Source organism: Typopeltis vanoorti, chromosome 7 (genome assembly GCF_054136105.1).
Source record: "Typopeltis vanoorti isolate ZY-2024b chromosome 7, IOZ_Tvanoo_1.0, whole genome shotgun sequence".
NCBI classification, from domain to species: Eukaryota; Metazoa; Arthropoda; class Arachnida; order Uropygi; family Thelyphonidae; genus Typopeltis; species Typopeltis vanoorti.
Window position 1 is genome coordinate 114,031,414 of NC_143555.1, and position 20,418 is coordinate 114,051,831.

General features: G+C 36.3%; 1 protein-coding gene across 2 annotated transcripts in view; it reads left to right on the top strand.

The window, feature by feature from the left end:
* Positions 1–20,418, top strand: part of Rcd5 (microspherule protein Rcd5) — a 245,474-nt gene that overhangs the window by 168,849 nt on the left and 56,207 nt on the right. For both annotated transcript variants that reach the window (XM_090395444.1, XM_090395445.1), the window contains exon 11: positions 6,651–6,743. In XM_090395444.1, coding sequence (XP_090251570.1) covers positions 6,651–6,743 — 93 coding nt within the window. The remainder of the gene's footprint in view (positions 1–6,650; positions 6,744–20,418) is intronic.

Sequence of the window (20,418 nt, forward strand, 5' to 3'; positions counted from 1 at the left end):
GTATCTCTCAGATACATGTGACCTATACTGCAATTTTTTTGACCGTGACCTCTGCAGGGTTAAAACAAAAATGTCAGAATCGCACATCATATACCGATAGATCAAAACAAAAAAAAAATGATTTATAGAGATGGTGAATGTTATCTGTATTTAAAGCAAAACTATCCTTGAATAAGTGATTCCAAAATAAAGGAAGATATTTCTAATGCTTACAGAGAAAATATTTATTAATATAGTGAGATTAAAAAGCTTGGAATGAAGTGGGAAAATGTTGCACACTTTCATAGTTTTTCAAAGTGTTTTATCTAAGTATTGTTGTGTCCCAATTTATGATTATTATTCTATCTAGTGATTTGCTTATCTATGTTCAACTATTATCTATGCACGAGATATCACCCCAAAATACAAATATTTAAGCTATTTCTCCCCTTAGTGTCCCTAATATTTATATTGTACTGCGTCTTTTGGGACATTTAGTTTGAGATATTAAATACAAAAACAAGGAGCAATTACTAAAATATGTCTGAATGTGAAACAATATTGCAATCGTGACACTTTATCTCGTTTTTTAACACATTAATTTCCCGCATGATTAGGTTCGTACATTTTTCAAGTGGTGCATTGGGCAGCAATTTCAGATAACTGTTTTATCAATGAACAAAGGTTTATTAAACTCATTAGTATGGTACAATTCAATTTCTAATATAATTCAATTCAATACTAAGAAAACATTTACAAATTGACATTAGCTTATCACAAGTAATTTGGCTATGATCCTATATGGGTATTGCGATCATGCTGCCATAACAAATTTAACTCATACAATCATATGTATAATCCCAGATCTAATTAACACATTAGTTAACCCTATATTAGTCTGAATACGCTATATGCTGTAGCACCTGGACATATGTGATCAACTCACTCTATTTAACTATTTAAAACTATGTAGATTAAATTATCCTTTCACTGTGTTAAAACATAACTTTGACATTTAAAACTTTCCTATACGTTACAATACCCATGCATAAATCTCAGGACACATAATTATTTATATAATATTAATATTAGCAAGCAAACTCTCATTATAATCAATCATGTACTAAAGTCCTAGTATAATTTTCCTTAGTCTCTTCAACAGTTCAGTAATAGAATAATGATTACAATTACAGACGATTTTCAGTTAACACGAGATTTTTTTTACAGTACCTTTTTCTCTTGAGTTTTCTATATTGGCCTCTACCTTTTTCCGATTGAACTGTGCTGGTATGATCTCTCTTATAATCTGTTACTCCTAAGTTCTTTTGGCATTAAACTGCTTATGCGATCTTTACTTTTTGTACTTGATTTAAGAACACACTTTAGAATCATCTATACAATGGCTGTGAAACTCACCACGTGGACACAGACTTCTTTACAGATTTTCTTTTTTCGTAGTTGTCACTGGATTATGAAACACATAGATAATACCGTCTTCCTTCAGCTAAATGGCATTCCTCGTTTCTTACCATAGGAAATACGGAATCGAAATCCCGCTCACCTTTGTTTCCTTGTTGTGACAATGGAGATTAATTCCAATTCCGCCACTCAGGAAAACCACGTGAAACCTATACGAAGGAGCTCATGAAGAAACTATCTGGGAAAAAGCCTCGTGTGTGTGTGTGTGGGGGGGGGGGGGGGTTCTAACCCTTTTATACCTTGACTCCTAACGGCACCTTCTTTAATTTCTTTTCTCCGCCCCTTACTTGATCGACTTCACCGACCAATTAGGGTGGCGTTTTTCTGCCAAACATCCTTTGGTCGGCGAGCCCGTGACGATGTCTCAAATCTGGGAATTGACCCTGAGCGATAGTCTGTTGTTTTTCTTTTGCTAGTCTCTAAATCAATCCCCCTTCCAAAATTTTTGTATTTTGGAAGGGGGATTGATTTAAATAATTTAATAAATAATTAAAATATTCAAAAATATTTTAATCTCTAGCCTCTCACATACAATTTCTTATGACTAATCCTTTTCAGTCTTACTTAGCTAAATTTTTTTTATATCATATCACAACACTAATATATTCCTTCTTTTATTAGTTAGTTCAACAAACACCTTTTTTTTTTTCATATATTTTACTTGGATGCAAGAATATTTTTCTTTCTTTTAAATAATTCATCTATTAGCTTTTATACAGGAGTTTTATTTTATTTTCTCTTCATGTTACACCATGATAACTGAAAATTCCACATAGTGAAGGTATCAGGATGTAACAGTATTAGCAGTCCCCAACTTATGTAAATTTGGACCCACACAAATTATCCTGAAAGGACTATTTCAAAAAAATTAGAATTATAAAAATTTTACTTACTGCACGTAAATTACTTGCATGCCATTCAGTAGATATCATTGACTGTCTGTAGCCGATAGTTTCTTCTCTTCATAAGAGCTTTATGAAGAGAAGAAAGAAGTGACTGTTCAGTCATCTTCATCATATTTCATATGGAAGGTTGAATAGTGAAATTAAACATTTTTGTTTCTGTTTTCTCATAGTATTTATACTTTATTGTATTACTTTGTATTAATAATTACATATTGAAATATGCTTTGCATGTACATCCTGTGAATTAAATTGAGAGTAATAACCTTTAAAACATATCAATGCACCACTGCATACACATACTATAAACACATAAGCAATAGGATGTGATTAAGGAATGACAGAGGTTAAATCCAACTTATGTAAAATTCTAGTTAAGGAAAGGTTATGGAATGTAACTTACGTTAGTTAGGGACTGCCTGTAATTGCATGACATGCATTAGGAAATTGGATTTCGTGTTCTTAAAAATAAACCTCCTGCCTTCCTATGTGTTTTTTTTTTCCTATCAAATTTTAGTGATATTGCCCACAAAATGGTTCGATTTGCTAAAAATATGGTGATTATTATTATTATTATTTTAATGTGAATCACCTTGAGTATCTGGGCCTGTGCTCTAAATTATTTCTTTTGGTCTAACTGCCATCCTTTATAATTGGATAGTAAGCTTATTCTCTAGTCATTCACTGTATATCATTATGGATAGCTCCCTGTCTGAGCTTCTCCAGTAACGCTGGAGTGTCTCAGGGCTTTGTTCTATCACCTATCCTCTTTTTCCTATACATAAATTACCTGCTGTCAATCACCACTAATCCTATCCACAGCTTTACTGATGATAGTACACTTCATTTTTCTTTCTCATTCAAACCATGCAGTTCTCAGGCATCCCAAACTTCTAAATCATCTGCAGCTGATACCTTAAAAACTTATCTCCATACCATTCTTTAGTGGGTCAAGGATAACCTGATCACCTTGTGCTACCAAAATACAATCTTGCCTCTCTTTTTTTTTTTTTTTGTCTCAAAAGAGATATCAACTCATCTACTCTTACTTTCAGATACACACACATCACCAGACAGAACCAGATCCCATTCCTTAGACTGATATTTACTGCTGAGAAAGCTTTTGATACGATATGTGTATGCCTGCTCTTCTCCTGGCATAAACACATCATGTTGATTCTTTCTCAGTCTCTAAAAACTAGGCATTCTTTTCCACTCAGGATATTGTTCATTACTTTCTGCCTATCCTTGGAATACCATTTACATTTGCTGGAGAATTTCAGTGATTTACTAGAGTCTCATTCTTGTGAATGAGACTCTAGTAAGTCAATGACATTGTTTTCATTGATGTCCAATTGCAGTGCATTGCCATTATTCACCCAAAACACCCCAAAAAATTTTTGATGCTATTTAGAGGGGAACAGTTAAGGTGATAGATGATCCCTTACTAATTCACCTTAGTTGCTGTCTCACAAGCACACTATTTCAGTTATGTTTCCTAGGAATACTTCCATGGTCACTGCCACTGAACTATCAATCATCCCACAACTTTCTCTTGTGTTTGTTAGAAATAACAACAACAGTTGCCTGACATCCCTTACCATCTGACTGCAAACATGATAAACTGTTTTTCCTCTTCCTTGTTTATTGTCCACTTGACAATGTTCCTCACAAATTGTTTCCCAACAAATACAACCTCAAACTCTTCAAGAAATATGTCATATTGCTTCTTCTTAACCCCACCTGCATGTGTAATTGATATTTGGAAAAAAAAAAAAAATGAAGGGCATTTTGTTTCTAGTATACATTAGCATTAGTACCATAAGTGGGCTAAGTGTTAGATAATGAGGTATGCTGTAGTGGCCAAACTATTTTGTATCCTATTGAGGTCTCCAGTGAGCAGAGGGTGGTGGCGTCAGTGGCCTCAAAGTAGAATTTGAATATATAGTAGTTTGTTGGTTGGAAAGTAGATGTGCTAACCAGGACAAAAAAATAAAACCAGTATATTCACAAGTAGTATCAATATTAAAAAAAAAACAAAAAAAAACAGAATTACTAGTCAAAAGAAAAGAGGCATTAATTTAGATACCAAGAAATTATATACTTGGTTTAATCTTTTATCCAAGTGTAAGCAAACAAAGTTTGCTCCTGAAATATATAATCAGGACAGGGCAACTTGTATATAGAAGATAATGACTTCACATCACTTGCCCTAGTATCCCATAATGCAAAGCACATATCCTTATTGGGTATGTATAATGCTATGCATTATGGGAAGGGTCACTACCCAGACCGATTTCGACCTTTATTGAGGTCTTGTCAGTGGGAGCCAGACCCAGAGGCGATACTAAGGTTGAAGTAATGCAGAAGTCCTATTTTCATATACGAGTTGCCAAAAGGTGTCACACTTATTATTAAAATACGGGCAGTCCCCGGGTTGCGAACACGATATGTTCCTAAGAATGTCTTTAAATTGGATTTGTATGTAACTCAGATCCCTGATGAACAGTGCGCATGCAGTAATAATAATAATAATAACAATACAATACTATACTATAATGGCTTATATGTGACAATAATAATACAGTGTAATGCTGTAATAATAATAATACTCCTGTACTGTAATAATAAATTACAGAAACTACTTTGCTCTTTCTTTTAAAAGAGCAAAATAGTTTTCAAACAAATAGAACATAAAAACAAATTCATACAAAAAAGTTAAGATGGAGAAATTTCAAAAAAGAATATTAAAGGTTTCATTGATGTCTTGCTTACTGGAAGGGGCATTTCTGAGGCAAGAATGTAGGCTAACATTAATCGGCAGATGATGATGATGATGATGGAGATAATGTTAGAGAGGATGGACCTGGTGCTGGAGAATTTCAGCACCAGGTCCATCATCAGGTCATCTTACTAGAGTCTCATTCTTGTGAATGGGACTCTAGTAAGCCAATGACATCGTTTTCATTGATGTCCAATTGCAGTGCATTGCCATTATCCACCACAGCTTTTCTGGCATTGGCAATGTCTTCTGTGAAGCAATTATAACAGAATTGAGGGCAGAGTTTGTTCCACCCCCCCCTTTAATTATTGATTGCTTCACTTCATTCCTAAGAATCAGCAATGTTTTGACGGCATCATGGATGTTATAATTCTTTCAGAACTCTCTCAAGGTTATCACATCATCTTCCATATCCCTCACTGCTTGCAGGAATGTACGCCATAACTAATAAGCCTTAAATGCAGAAATGACTCCCTGGTCCATTGGCTGTAGTAACGTAGTGTTGGGTGATAAAAATATGACTTTTACATTAGAATGAAGGTCATCTAAATATGTTGGATGTCCAGGAGCATTGTCCAGCATAAGCAGAATTTTAAAGGGAATTTTCTTTTATGAACAGTAACGTTCCAGAGCAGGAATAAAACAGTTCAAGAACCAACCTTTAAATATGACAAATATGACCCAGGCCCTTAAATTTGACTCCCAAATAATGGGAAGAGCTGCTTTAATCATGTGGCGAAGTGCAGGTTTGTTTACATTTGTGAAGAAACTAGTTCCTGAATTATTAATTATCCTTATCGGAGCCTTCGGAGCCCGTTTGTAAGTACAGAATGCCTAAGTCAGATCATTTGTAATCCGGGGATCGCCTGTACTCTGGATTAGAGGTAGTTGTTGGAGTTTTTCACTTGGTTATACTATAAATTAAAGATACCAAGAAATTATATACTTGGTTTAATCCTTTATCCAAGTGTAAATCTGAAATATGATGTGAAGTCATTAGCTTCTATATATGAGTTGCCCTGTCCTGATTATATTTCAGGCCTTCGGAGCCCGTTTGTAAGTACAGAATGCCTAAGTCAGATCATTTGTAATCCGGGGATCGCCTGTACTCTGGATTAGAGGTAGTTGTTGGAGTTTTTCACTTGGTTATACTATAAATTAAAGATACCAAGAAATTATATACTTGGTTTAATCCTTTATCCAAGTGTAAATCTGAAATATGATGTGAAGTCATTAGCTTCTATATATGAGTTGCCCTGTCCTGATTATATTTCAGGCTCAAAACTTTGTTTGCTTACACTTGGATAAAGGATTATATCCAAGGATTATAAAGTATATAATTTCTTGATATCTTTAAAATTTATAGTATAACCCAGTGGAAAAACTTCCAGAAAAGAGGAGTTATTTAGCTAATACCTTCTTTTATATATATGACATTTTGAAAATTGTAAAGGAGAAGCATATTACAGGAAATATTTGCATATTGTGTCATTTTCTGTATAATTTAGAACTTACTATGGCTGATTCTGCAGCTAAGAGAGAAATACGACAACTGGAAAATGAGTTACCAAAATGGCAGGTGCTAGTAGATAGTATTACAGGTAAGAATTTATATATATTTTGCTTGTATGTAATTTGCTTTGATTTGTATTTTATTATAAATCATCATGTTCTTACCCACCTAATAGATTGTATGCACAGTAAATATTTAGTGAGTGAAATGAGCCTTGATATGGTGGAACACCCCATCCAGGAACAATAGAGAAAAAATAGATTGACTGTAGAAAAACTAAACAGCCACTATTAAGCCATGTGTGCCTTGGAGTCCTGTGTACAAGACATTTCACAGTTGAATATGTGGTATGGCACAAAAAAAAAAAACAGTACTGAACTTTGACACTCCCTTCAGTACACTGCTCTATGAGGTGTGCCATTCGACTGCATGCACATTAATAGAAGAGCACATGTAGAATCTACAATATTACATTTAGCTGTAGCAATAGAGTTGGCGGAAGAAAAGAATGTTTATTCTTAAGCATTATTTTCGTTCATACAGAGTTGGTAGAGCAAATGGGCCAAGCCTATGACATGTTTGTGAACAGTTTGTTTGTCTTTTCCATAAGCATGCCCCAAGCGTAGTGTCATCATTGCCTTAATTGAGAGGTTCCAATGTACCGGGAGTGTTCTGCCGCAATGCAAAGGACATTCGGGTGCTAGAGCAAGAGTTACAATCTTTGAAACACAGTCAATGCTGAACAGCAGTAAAACTTGGGATACCGAGGCAGTCATTACTAAGAATCCTTAAGAGCTGGGTGCCTTTTCCTATATTATTTAGGTGGGTCAGTGTTTAACAGTGACCTGGATTATAGTTCAGGGCAGGAATACTGTATATGTTTGCTGGCTAGTGTCTGTGAAGATCCATCCTTCCTTCTTCCATAATGTCTGTTTCTCAGATGAAGTGCATTTCTATCAAAGCAGTCATGTAAACAGACAAACCTACAAGTTCTTGGTTTCTTGAGATCTGAATTTGTCCAACAGAAACCAACCTCTTCACACTGAGAAGGTCACCACATGGCGTGCAGTTTCCAGCCATGGCATAGTTGGGCCCTACTTCATTGAAGAGGGTGGTGTAACCGTGACCTTGAATTGCGACATCTCGAATGTGTTGGTTCTATTCACCCAGGATTTGCGTAGGAATGCCGTGCAAAAAAAAGCATTCCATTTCACAGGTTGCAATAGTTCAACAATTCTGTGATTCAGATGTACTCCTGTGCAATCAACTGAATTTAATCGTGTTTTTGTTTTTTTCCCTTAACACTTGGGTATGCTTTATATATGTATGTATGTATATATGTAAAAGTATGCTAAACTGCTAATATAACATTAAATGGGTAATATAACAGTAAGAAACATAACATTGTCCATTTAAAAATAAGTATGTTGTCTTAAATAAATTCATCACTTTTTCTTTAGAATGACATCATAACGGATGTGATCCTGATTTATATGTGATCTCTTGTCTGCATTTACTTGGCTATGTTGATGTTTATTCTTCTTTTCATCAATTTACTATTTTAGTGCAGACTCTCACATTTGTTTTTAGTTGGCTAAAAAATATCACTGTTTATTCTGACTTTCTAAATTTTGCAAAAACAAAGATTACAAGCATTTATACATATGCTCTATTTTTGCCATTCATGTGCTATGCTACATGAAAAAATTTCATAATGCACACTTGCTGTATGTTAAAAATCTTGCTGTTATTCCTTTCTAAATTAATTCATTTTTAAATTGATTACTGAAATTAATGAATTTCAGTAATTGAGACAATCAGCACATATTACAGAACTAAAAACTGAGAAACATTCTGTGTTTTTTAGCATAGTTTCATTTAGTGTTAACTGTCTGCAGGAAATTTGTATTCATAGTTACTTCATAAATCCATAGGCTGTATATATTTTTAAAACACTTGGAAACAAAACATTTTTTCCAGGAATGATTCGTTCATCCCTTGGTGGCACAAGTAAAATGCGCACGTGGAGATCATTTTGCTAGAATGTATACAATGCTAAGTGCCTGATGTTAATCAACCATATAACATTACTGTAAGTAAATTAATTTCCTGGCCACTTTTATGTTATCAGGCATTTAATAATACAATAATATACTGTACACTATCACAATGAAATATGTCAGGAACATTTGTACATTAAAATTGCTTCATTTAAGAATCAGTTTATTATTATTAATAATTCTAGCATGGGCGATTGTTTAGCAGAATTATGCTATTTTACTTAAAAGCTGAATAATATAATATAAATTAGATTTTATGAAAAATTAATTAAGGCAGTGTGTATTTTGCTTTCTTGAAAATATTTTTTTTTTATTCCTGAGTAGGTTACTTTTAAGCCAAATTAGTTTAGAAAGAAAAATTATTTCTGAGAATTTCTTCATTGTTTAATACAAAACATTAAGAATGATATTTTGTCCCAATACCGCATTGAATTAAAAAGAAAAAAAAAATCAAATATTTTGCAGTAAGATATGTTTAAATCTTATGTCATTTGTGGCACAAATTTTTAAACTTTGTTAAGCTGTATTCCTAGCAAGGTAGGAACACTTGAACACTTTAGGATTCGGGCATTTGAGAAGGGTGGTAAAGGCCCAGATATGCTTCTATATATTCCACACTCAGATCATCTAATCTATTACCTATAGGAATGATTCAGATTGCGTAGTAAGCTCAGCTGTGCTGTGTAATGTTATTAATGGCTGACAGGAATGGAAAGTAGGTTGTTGGCTTAAACTTTTCATTTGGTTAACAGGAAATGCAAAAATTTGTTTATTACAATAAAAAGCAAGAAAAAAAAATCACGCCTACAAATTTTTATTGTTGTTGTGATTAAAAATAACATATCTAACTGTAAGCATAATGAAAAGGCATACTGAAATTGCATATGAAAAAAAAAAGTATCCCACAATGCAATGCACATATCCTTACGGACATATAAGGTGTGACCCCTACTTGTATATGGAAATATGACTTCTGCATTACTTCAACCTTAGTATCACTTTTGGGTCTGGCTCCCACTGATGAGACCTCAATAAAGGTTGAAACTACCAGTTTCAACCTTTATTGAGTAGACCTGGGTAGTGGCCTTTCCCATGATGCGTAGCATTATACATGTCCATAAGGATATCTGCGTTACATTATGGAGTAATACTAAGCCAATTGATGTGAAGTCATTAATTAGTCTCTATATACAAGTAGCCAGTCACAAACTTTGTTTGCTTATACTTGGATAAAGGATGAAACCAAGAATATAATTTCTTGGCATCTTTAACACTTTGAGTTCTATCGATGTAAATATACATTGATCGCTCATGAACCCAGAATTCCATCGATGTATATTTACATCGCTAAATTAAACATTCTATAAACAATAACATATGCTTGAAATTCATTATCAGACTGTACCATAGTTAAATTTGAGCCTTCAGCTTCCTTATCCATGAGGATGGTTGACTTTTATCAATAAAAAAAGGAATTTATATTAATATATCGTAACACCGGCCCATTGGCTGCGTCATCACATACGATTGCACTTGTTCATGTTTATATTACATTGCGCCGTCATAACTCTGGCTGCTCCAATCTAAACAATATAAGGGATTCACGACTCTCTTCTTGTGACCTGAGAGATCAGTTTGAATTTCCCTGTCACCATGGACAGACCAGGACCCAGTGGTGCCCAAAGCAGGGGTGTAAAACGGTTCTTGAGTGAACGCAAATTAGAACAAATGCTCAAGGAAATACTCGATAGCGAAGAATCCAAATTAGATGATTGGGCAGACAGTGATCCAGAACAAGAGGAAGCAGATCTCCCCACATATATGAGCTCTAAGTCAGGCGACAGTGACGCAGAACTTCAAACAAGGGTGTGACCAAATTCGAGGCTGTCCAGTGAATCATGTTCACAATTGCACGCGAGATTGTGGCGTATGAGTATCGTGGAGAAGTGGCAGTCGGCAACCAAACGACACACAGTTGAACTGGAAAAATGAGGGTACTATGCAAGACATATCTTTTTCATCAGTACCTGGTGTATCTTATGCATCCAACATCAATGAAAATTTATATCCCCTTTCCAAGTTTCTGAAATATTCGTAAATAACAATGTTATATTTGATATGAATACTGAAACCAACAGATATGCTGCACAACAACTTGCATCAGAAAATGGAAAAGGCCATTACTTAAACATTCAGTCTTTTCAAGAAGGAAACCTCTTATCATATCTGAAAGGTCGTGGTGCCAAATGACGCACAGTTGAACTGGGAAAATGAGGGTACTATGCAAGACATACCTTTTCATCAGTACCTAGTGTATCTTGTGCATCCAACATCGATGAAAATTTATCTCCCTTTTCAAGTTTTTGAAATATTCGTAAATAACAATGTTATATCTGATATGAATACTGAAACCAACAGATATGCTGCACAACAACTTGCATCAGAAAACAGAAAAGGCTATTACCTAAACATTCAGTCTTTTCACGATATGAAATATCTTGAAAAGATATTTCAGATATGGTAAGAGGGAACCTCTTACCATATCTGAAATGAAACGTTTTCTGATAATTATTTTGCACATGGGCTTTGTTAGGAAACCCAGAATTAGGGATTACTGGTCTACCAAACCTGTTTGTGATTCAAAATTTGCGTCTTTCCTCCAGATATCCCATGATCGCTTCTTTTCTATTCTGACCTTCCTTTATCTCAATAACAGTGAGACATACATTCCTAGGGGAGATCCTGGACATGACCTTCTGTACAAACTTTGCCCAGTGTTCAATAAACTTCTCAGTGATTTCCAAACTTTCTACACTCCATGACAGTTGATGAAGGGATTTGTGGCTTCAGAGTAAGAGTACTCTTCAGAGTATTCATAAAAGGGAAACCTGAGAAATATGGCATGAAACTGAGCTGCTGTGTAAGGAGAAATCTGGATATGTGTGTACAGCTGAAGTCTGTACAGACAGTACTGATAAGGAAGATTTCAATTCTGCTTTCAATGTTGTGGACAGATTTGCAACTCCATATTACAACAGAGGCTACACTATTGACATGGATAGATTGTTTTCAAGTCCAAAACTCTTTGATCATTTATGGCAAAATGGTACCAAAGCTGTTGGGACAGTTATGCTAAACAGACGGGAAATGCCAAAACAGAATTTCCAACAAAAACTGAAGAAAGGAGAGCGAGTATCAAGATGATGAGAACACCTGCTAGCAGTGAAATGGAGGGATATTTGAGATGTCTACATTCTGTCCACCAAACATAATGATGAGATGGTGGAAACCGATGTGGGAGCTCAACACCAGAAGACAAAACCAGCTGCTGTTGCTGACTACAATAAATTCAAAGTTGGAGTGAATCATAGTGATCAGTTGTCATATTACCCCTCTCGTCGCCGCCGTCAACTGAAATAGTGGAAGAAGCTGTTCATTCATATCCTTGATCTCACAATAGTGAACTCATATATATTATATAACAAAATCCACAGGAATATCTGACTACAATAATATGTTGAAGCAGTAGTTGAAGGTCTTGTGATATCAGCTAGACTAGACACTGATGCTGAGTAACCTGCAGCTCCTCAGGAAAGTGGACGTCTTATTGGAAGAAATCATTTTCCATATGTGATTCTCATCACTCCAGGAAGTAAAGGAAGAAGAGGACAGAGGAAATGCAAAAGTGTGTGCAGGAAAAGTAAAACAAACATCTGGAGGACAGGAAAGAAAGTACACAACTGTATACAGCATATAAATGTGACATGAGTGTGTTTTGAAGATTTCCACACTAAGGAAAGATACTGGCACATGCACTGATGTATAAAACTGTCCATATTTCATTATTTTATACATATTTCTAGTAATACTAAAAGGTAACTGAATATTACCCAAAATTTATGTATAATGTTATGCAATATGCCTTACATTTCAAAAACTGAATGAACTAATTCAATAATTTACCACTCGAATTTTATGGCCAATAGTGGATAATTCTAGTGATGTACACCCGTATGTAAAATGATATTTTCATCATAATAATAACACATAAATTTTATTTATAATTTTCATTATTTATGTAATATCTAAGCAATATTTTGCCTGAATTTGTTGGATTTTACACACTAAAGAAGTAAAATATAAGTAGGAACTAATGAAAAATTAACTTTTTATTTTTTTCAAAAACCTTGATATCTTGCAAGGTTTTCTTTCAACTAAAATTTTTGTTCCAATTAATTATCAGAGATGCTAACTAGAAGACAAAAAAATAATTATTTGGCTATTCCAAGGAGAATAGAAGTGGAACTGCAGGATAGAGAAAAGAGCACATTTGAGGCTATTTGGTGTGAGATTGAAACTAGCAGAACAAAATATACAGTTGGGTGCTGCTATAGACCAGGTGATGGAATAGATGGTGGAGATAGTATGCATAAGCAAATAGAAGAAATGAGTGGAAGGAGGGTAATTATTATGGGAGATTTCAACTATGGTAACATTGATTGGAAGGAGGAGAGGACACATGGGAGGAAGGAATTGGATTTTATGCGGTTATTAAGGAATAACTATCTGCGACAGCATGTAATGGAAAATATAGGGGTCAGAGAGTGCTTGACCAAGTAATTGCATCTGAGAATTTGGCTGTAACGAATATGACCACGTTGCCACCAATTGGTGAGAGTGATCATAGGGTCTTGACTTGGGAGGTGGCTAAAGGTGTGGAACTTACAATTAAGACAGGGTACATGTGGAATTATCGGGCTGGTAAGTATGACAAGCTTAGGAGTTTGATTGGTTCAGTGCCATGGCGTGTACAACTGCAAGGGCTAGAAGTTGATAGTGCATGGGAGGCGGTTATAATTCGGACTCTAGGTATAAATTCGAACTCTAGGTATACAGTCAGCCTTTGCATGAAGCAGTAGCTGACTGTATACCTAGAGTCCGAATAATAAATCAAGTAGGGATTAATGGATGAATAACACCATTAAGCTTGAGCTGCAAAAAAAGAAACAGCTATGGAGAGAATTTAAGGAGAAAGATGACCAGCAGGCACATGAGCGGTATAAAGTGCAGCCCAGAATGTAATGAGTGTGTTAAGAAAAGCAAAAAAGATTATGAAAGAACATTGGCGATGCAGGCTAAAGAGAATCCCAAACAGTTTTTTTCGATATGTTGCAAGTAAAAGAAAAAATGTACATGGCAGAATGATTTTAAAGAATGCCAATGGTAGGGAGGTAACCGAATCAGTTGATATAGTTAAATTACCGAGCGAGCACTTTGCAAGAATATATCATCCAGGTGGTGACATTGCAGAAATGAATGAACCAATAGATTATACGGGAATTGTGGTGAATGAAGTGGAGGTGAATAGTCTATTGTAAAACCTCATTGTCAATACATCTGTGGGATTGGATGGTATACCAGCTCGTGTCGTACGTGAAGCGGCTAAAGAATTGTCAGTACCCTTGACCATTTTGTTTAATTTGAGTCTCGGGTCTGGGTTAGTCCCGAGGGGGTGGAAAGAGGGGGAAAATAGTTCCACTGCATAAAGGAGGTTCCAAGACTGCGGTTGTTAATTACCGACCGATTAGCATATCAGGAATCATTGTCAAGGTCTTGGAGAAATCAGTCAAGAGAAGAATACAGGATTGGATAGATGAAAATGGGATATTGTATTGGGGACAACATGGTTTTGTGAAGGGTAGATCATGCCTCAGTAACTTGCTCACGTTTTATAACACAGTGACCACTGAACTGGATAAGGGTAATGGGTTTACAGTGATTCTACTGGACATTGCCAATGCCTTTGACAGGATACCACATGGAATTCTAATCAGTAAACTGCAGCATATGGGGATGGATATAGGGTTGGTGAGATGGATAGGAGGGTGGTTGATGGAGAGATATCAGGAAGTGGTTTATTCAGGAGTTGAGTCCAAAAGACGGCTTGTGACTAGTGGAGTGCCACGGGGTTCTGTTCTTGGACCACTACTTTTTAATTTGTTCATTAACGATATAGGAAAGGATCTGAGAGGAAGTGTTCACCTGTTTGCTGATGATGCAAAGTTGGGTAGAGCAATTGTGAGTGCACAGGATGTCAAAATTTTGCAAGATGATTTGGATAGTTTGGAGGACTGGGCTAAGGAAAATGGATATCAATTTAATGTGGCAAAGTGTAAGGTTATACATTTCGGGATGAAAAGATTACCAGCAGTATATCACATTGGTGGAACCATACTCCAAGAGATTGATGAGGCCAGGGATTTGGGAGTGTTGGTGGATAGGGAGTTGAAGTTTAGGGGGGGGGGGGGGGCACATCGCAAAAGTGGCTAAATCAGCTCATCAAATCACTTGGCTTCTGAAAAATACTTTAATAATCAGAGACAAACAAGTTATTGTTCCTCTGTATCGAGCCTTGATAAGACCCCATCTAGACTACTGTGCCCAGATATGGGCGCCAGGGTTTCATCTTGGTGGGGACGAGGTGGAGAGGATCCAGAGACGAGTGACCAAGATGATAGCAGGTCTGTGGAATGAACCTTATGAGAACAGGTTGAAGATTTGTGGGTTGCAAAAATTGGTTGATAGGCAGAAAAGGGGGTGATATGATTGAGACATTCAAATTACTGAAGGGTTTCTATACGATTAATCCAGAAGATATTTTTGAGAATAGGACTGGTGGTGGGAGGACTAGGGGCCATACATGGAAGCTGGGCAAGAATGTGGTTAGCAGGGGTGTTAGTGCTAGGTTTTTTACTTGGAGAGTGGTGAATGAGTGGAATAAGCTGCCAGAGTCTGTTGTGGGTGCTATGACCGTGAATGAGTTCAAGGTGAGGTATGATAGATACTGTGTGAATGTCAAATAGTTATTCTTGACATGATGTTAGAGCCTCCCTCGATGAGTCTGTCGACTCCTCAGAGTTGTCCGAAATAATAATAATAAGAATAATAATTCCATAGAAATACTGCACAGCAATTTTTTAAATAGAGCTAAAATGGTCAGGACACAGGGTTCTTTAAGTCCCAGTAGGTCTAGGACTCAAAGTGTTAATTTATAGTATAACCAAGTGAAAAAACTTTCGGAATGGCATTTGATTCATCACCCAGCAAGAAGGGAAGAAAACAGGTGATATTAAGCATCCAACAGAAAATCAAAATTAAAAAAGATCGAAGGGGGGAAGGAGTGCCCAGATCTAAGATTTTGATACTGTAATAGTTATTTTAGCAAGAAAGGAAATTTTTTGTTATCTACATAGAATTTTCTAAGACGCTGAGTTAGTGTAAGACACTGACAAAACCGAGAACAGAGATCATTGATGAAGTGGTGTGTTAACGGCATCATCAGTAACGAGAAAAGAAACTCCCATGCCAGGTTGACTAATTAGAGAAAAGGCAAAATTCTTCTATGAGAAAATTATTATCTACATTCAAATTGCATGTATAGTGAGGGAGTGTCATGGAATCAGGCGAGAATCATTGTGGAGAGAGAAAATCATTCGTTGAATTTTCGAGGCTGCAGAAAACTTTGTAAAAGCTTTCCAAGAAACTCTTAATAATAAGTGTATAATGCAGTTGAAATCTTGGTGGATGTTGCTCACATCAATTGTAGTGCATGGCAGTGAACAAGACTCGTCAGTTGGATATATATAGTTAAGAGTAGGTTAATGTTTGTCTTGTGATAATGCTGCTGGAAACCACAGATGCACAACCCTTGTGATTTCAAAAAGCTGTCATCTGAACACTTCCAGGAGTTATCTCTCACTGTCATTTATATAGAGCCAGAAAAATGCATTGATGAGGAAATCGTGTTATTCAGAAATAATTCATGCATCATTTGTACCTGAAGTAATCAGACATAACAAAAAAAAAAACTTGGACTTAAAGCCCGCCATAACTATGCATAACTGCCCACTATATCCTTTCCAAGAAAGAGATAAAAAAATTACAGTCCAAATTAGACACAAAAAAGTCTCTTGGCCCCAATGGCATTCCTCGAATTGTCCTGAAAGTTTGTGCACCGAACTGACTCCTATCCTGTGTCGCCCATATATACTGCCTTATTCCACTGGTATCTGTCCCACAGCCTGGAAGTTGGCCTATATTCAACCCATTTCCAAGAAGGGCAACAAATAACTGCCATCCAATTACCGTGCTATCTATCTCACCTCAGTCCTGTCTAAAATGATGGAAAAAAATCATCAATTCCCAACTCCTACACTACCTTGAAGGTACGCACCTAATAAACGACTGCCAATATGGATTCCATCACTACCAATCAACAGAAGATCTGCTCATTCACATATGTCACCCATCTCTGAACAAGTGCCATGGAGAAGTTTGGCAAATCTTAAGTGGTTGCACTTGATATCTTCAAGGCGTTTGACTGGGTCTGGCACAAGGGTTTACTAAGCAAGCTGCCATTGTTGGTCTGTCTCAAGACTTCAAGACTTCTGTAGTTGGATTGCCAGCTTTCTGTCTGGATGCACACTATGTGTGGTGGATGGTTCCTTATCCTCTCACCCATTCAACTAATGCCAGGGTTCGACAAGGTTCTGTCCTCTCACCCAACCCTCTTCCTGCAGCATATCAATGACCTACTTCAGCTGACCTCCAACCCAATACACAGTTTTGCAGATGACAGCACATTGCGCTCTCCCTTTCTTTTGATAAACCTTACTCTACACAACTCACCTCAACCTACAAAACATCAACCACCACTGTCCTCAATTCTGATCTCCAAGGCATCCTCCAGTAAGGTTCAGATGACCTCATCAATTTCAGTGCTAATAAAACCCAGTACTGTCTTATTTCTCATAAAAAAGAACCATTTCTCTGTATTATTTTTGACAACACCCATTTTCCCAGACAATTTGAGATCTCTCTTCTTGGAATTATCCTGACATTAAGTCTCTCCTGGCATAAAACACATTACAACTATTGCATCCTCAACTTCTGAAAAAACTAGGATTTTTTTCTTTCACTCAAGACGTTACTTCACCCTGAGCAGCTTTTATCATCATCATCATCATCAAATTCCTGCCATGTACCCTCAACGGGTGTACAGGATATGACAGTACTACATGAAAAAATTACATCATTACTAACTTCCTATCTACAATTTTCCTCCAAATCAGTCTGTTACTTGTCAAGATTCCAACATTATCAGATCTTATATTTCTATCGTCTAAGGCACTTTGTACCGTATCAATCCACCTATATCTTGGTCTTCCTCTGGGTCGTTTTCCTGCCAACCTGGTAGAGAACACTTGTTTTGCTAATCTTTCCTCTCCCATTCTATTTAAGTGACCATACCATCTGAGATTAGCTCTGCTAACGCATTCCTGGATGCTGACAATGTCAAGTTCTTTCCTAATATCCTCATTTTTAATATGATATTGCCATTGATGCCATCTGTTCACGCCTCTAATCTTTCTCAGGACTCTCATATCTGCGGTCTCTAGTCTTTGGTCAAGTGTTTTACTTCTGACCCAGCTCTCAGATCCATAAGTTAAAATTGGTTTGAACACAGTCTTGTATACAGCTAATTTAGTGTTCCGACTAATTTCTTTCTTATTCCATATGAATTTATTCAATTGACTTCCGACGATACCAGCTTTGCTGATTCTGTTGTCTGTTTCTATATTTAGTTTACCATCTTCGGTAAAAATTGTGCCTAAGTAGCTGAAATGTTTTACTTGTTCCACAGGTTCTCCATTCACAACACAGTTGACATTTTCAATGATTCTGCCGATTTTCATTGTCTTTGTGTTTTTATTGCTGACCTTCATACCATATCTATTACAACAGCTATTCAATTTAGTCAGAGAATCTTGCAGACTTGTAGCGGATTTATTTAGAAGTATAACATCATCCGCATAAAGCAAAGAGCTGACATTAACATCTCCAATTTTGATATCAGGTTTAATTCCACATTCCTTCATAATGTGATCCATATAGATAATGAATAACAGAGGGGATAATGTACATCCTTGTCTCACACCAGATTTAACATTAAACCATCTTCCTGTACTTCCTTCAATTCTAACTGCTGACTCACAACTCAAATAAAGACTAAGTATTGCTTGATATAATGCCCCATTGACACCATATAACTGCAGCGTATTGAATAGCTTCTCTCTTGGCACCTTGTCATATGCCTTTTCCAAATCGACAAAACTTAAATACAGATCTTTGTTATATTCCCATGCTTTCTCGACTATTTGTCGTAAAGTGAAGATCTGATCCTGACAGCCTCTGTTTGGCCTGAATCCAGATTGTTCTTCACCAAGCTTTTCTTCCACAATTCTTCTCAACCGTTTCTCAAGTATACTTGCATAGATCTTGCCAGGAACACTCAGTAGGGAAATACCTCTGTAATTCTCACATTCAGTTTTATTTCCCTTTTTATATATGGGTACTATGAGAGCTCTACTCCAATCATCGGGAATTCGTCCCTCTGTCCAGGCTTTCTGAACTATGCAGTGCAGCCACTGCAAGACTCTTATACCACCATACTTCAGCATTTCTGGTCGAATATCATCTACTCCTGCTGCCTTTCCACATTTCAAGCCTTTGATGGCTTTTTCTACTTCAAGTATGGATATGTATTCCTGACTGCATGCCTGGTCAGTGTATTTTATCACTGTGCTGTCATCACTGCTTGTTTCATTTAGCAGTTTTTCAAAGTAATTACTCCATACTTCAAGGATATCTTTTTCTCCTGTTTTCATTTCACCTTTATCATCTCTAATTCCTTTTACAGCACTCTTTCCTCCATTCCTAAGCTTCTTCAACAACCTCCAGAATATTTTGCCACCTTCTTGATATTTATTTTCTATATTCTTGTCAAAGTCCTCCCGTGACTTTTGTTTAGCTAGTTTTACACAGTGTTTAGCATTCTTACATTTGTCTCTGTATTCTGTAAGAGTAAAAGCTGACTTATTTGCCAGGAACGTTTGATATGCTTTCTTCTTTTCCTTCACTGCCTCTTTAACTTCCTGTGTCCACCAGGGAGTTCTGATTTTTTTATTTTTGCACACAACCTCACCACATGCCTCTCTGGCAGAATCAATCAATGTTTCCTTCAGAGTTTGCCACTGAATCTCCAAGGTTTGATTCCTGTTCTCAAACTCTTTCATTTTCTTTTCAATAATATTTCTGTATTTTAGTCTACAGTTTACATCTGAGAGCTGCTCAACTTTTATTCGCTTTAAAACTTTCTTACATGTTATTCTTTTCAATAGGAAATTCAATTTTATCCTGCTCAAGACTAAATAGTGATCACTTCCAATTTCAAATCCTCTGTACACTCTGGTGTCCTGCACCAGGGAGAAAACATCACTATCAACAATAACATAGTCAATGAGACTTTTCTTAATCCTAGCCTCTTCTCTCCATGTGAATTTGTGCACATTTTTATGTTGGAACATGGTGTTAGTAATAACCAGTCCATGTCCTGAGCAGAAATCCAACAGATATTTGCCATTATTATTAGCTTTGCTCTTTTCTCCAAATTTTCCCAAAATATTTTTGTATGTCTCACAATCATTTCCTACTCTACTATTTAGATCCCCAACAAGGACCAACTTTTCATTTTTCATTGTGTCAGTTGCTTTTTCTAAAGCCTCAAAAAATTCCTCCACTTCTACCTTAGTAGAATCTTCTGTGGGACCATAGGCACAAATAAGTCTCATTGTCCAGTTCCCC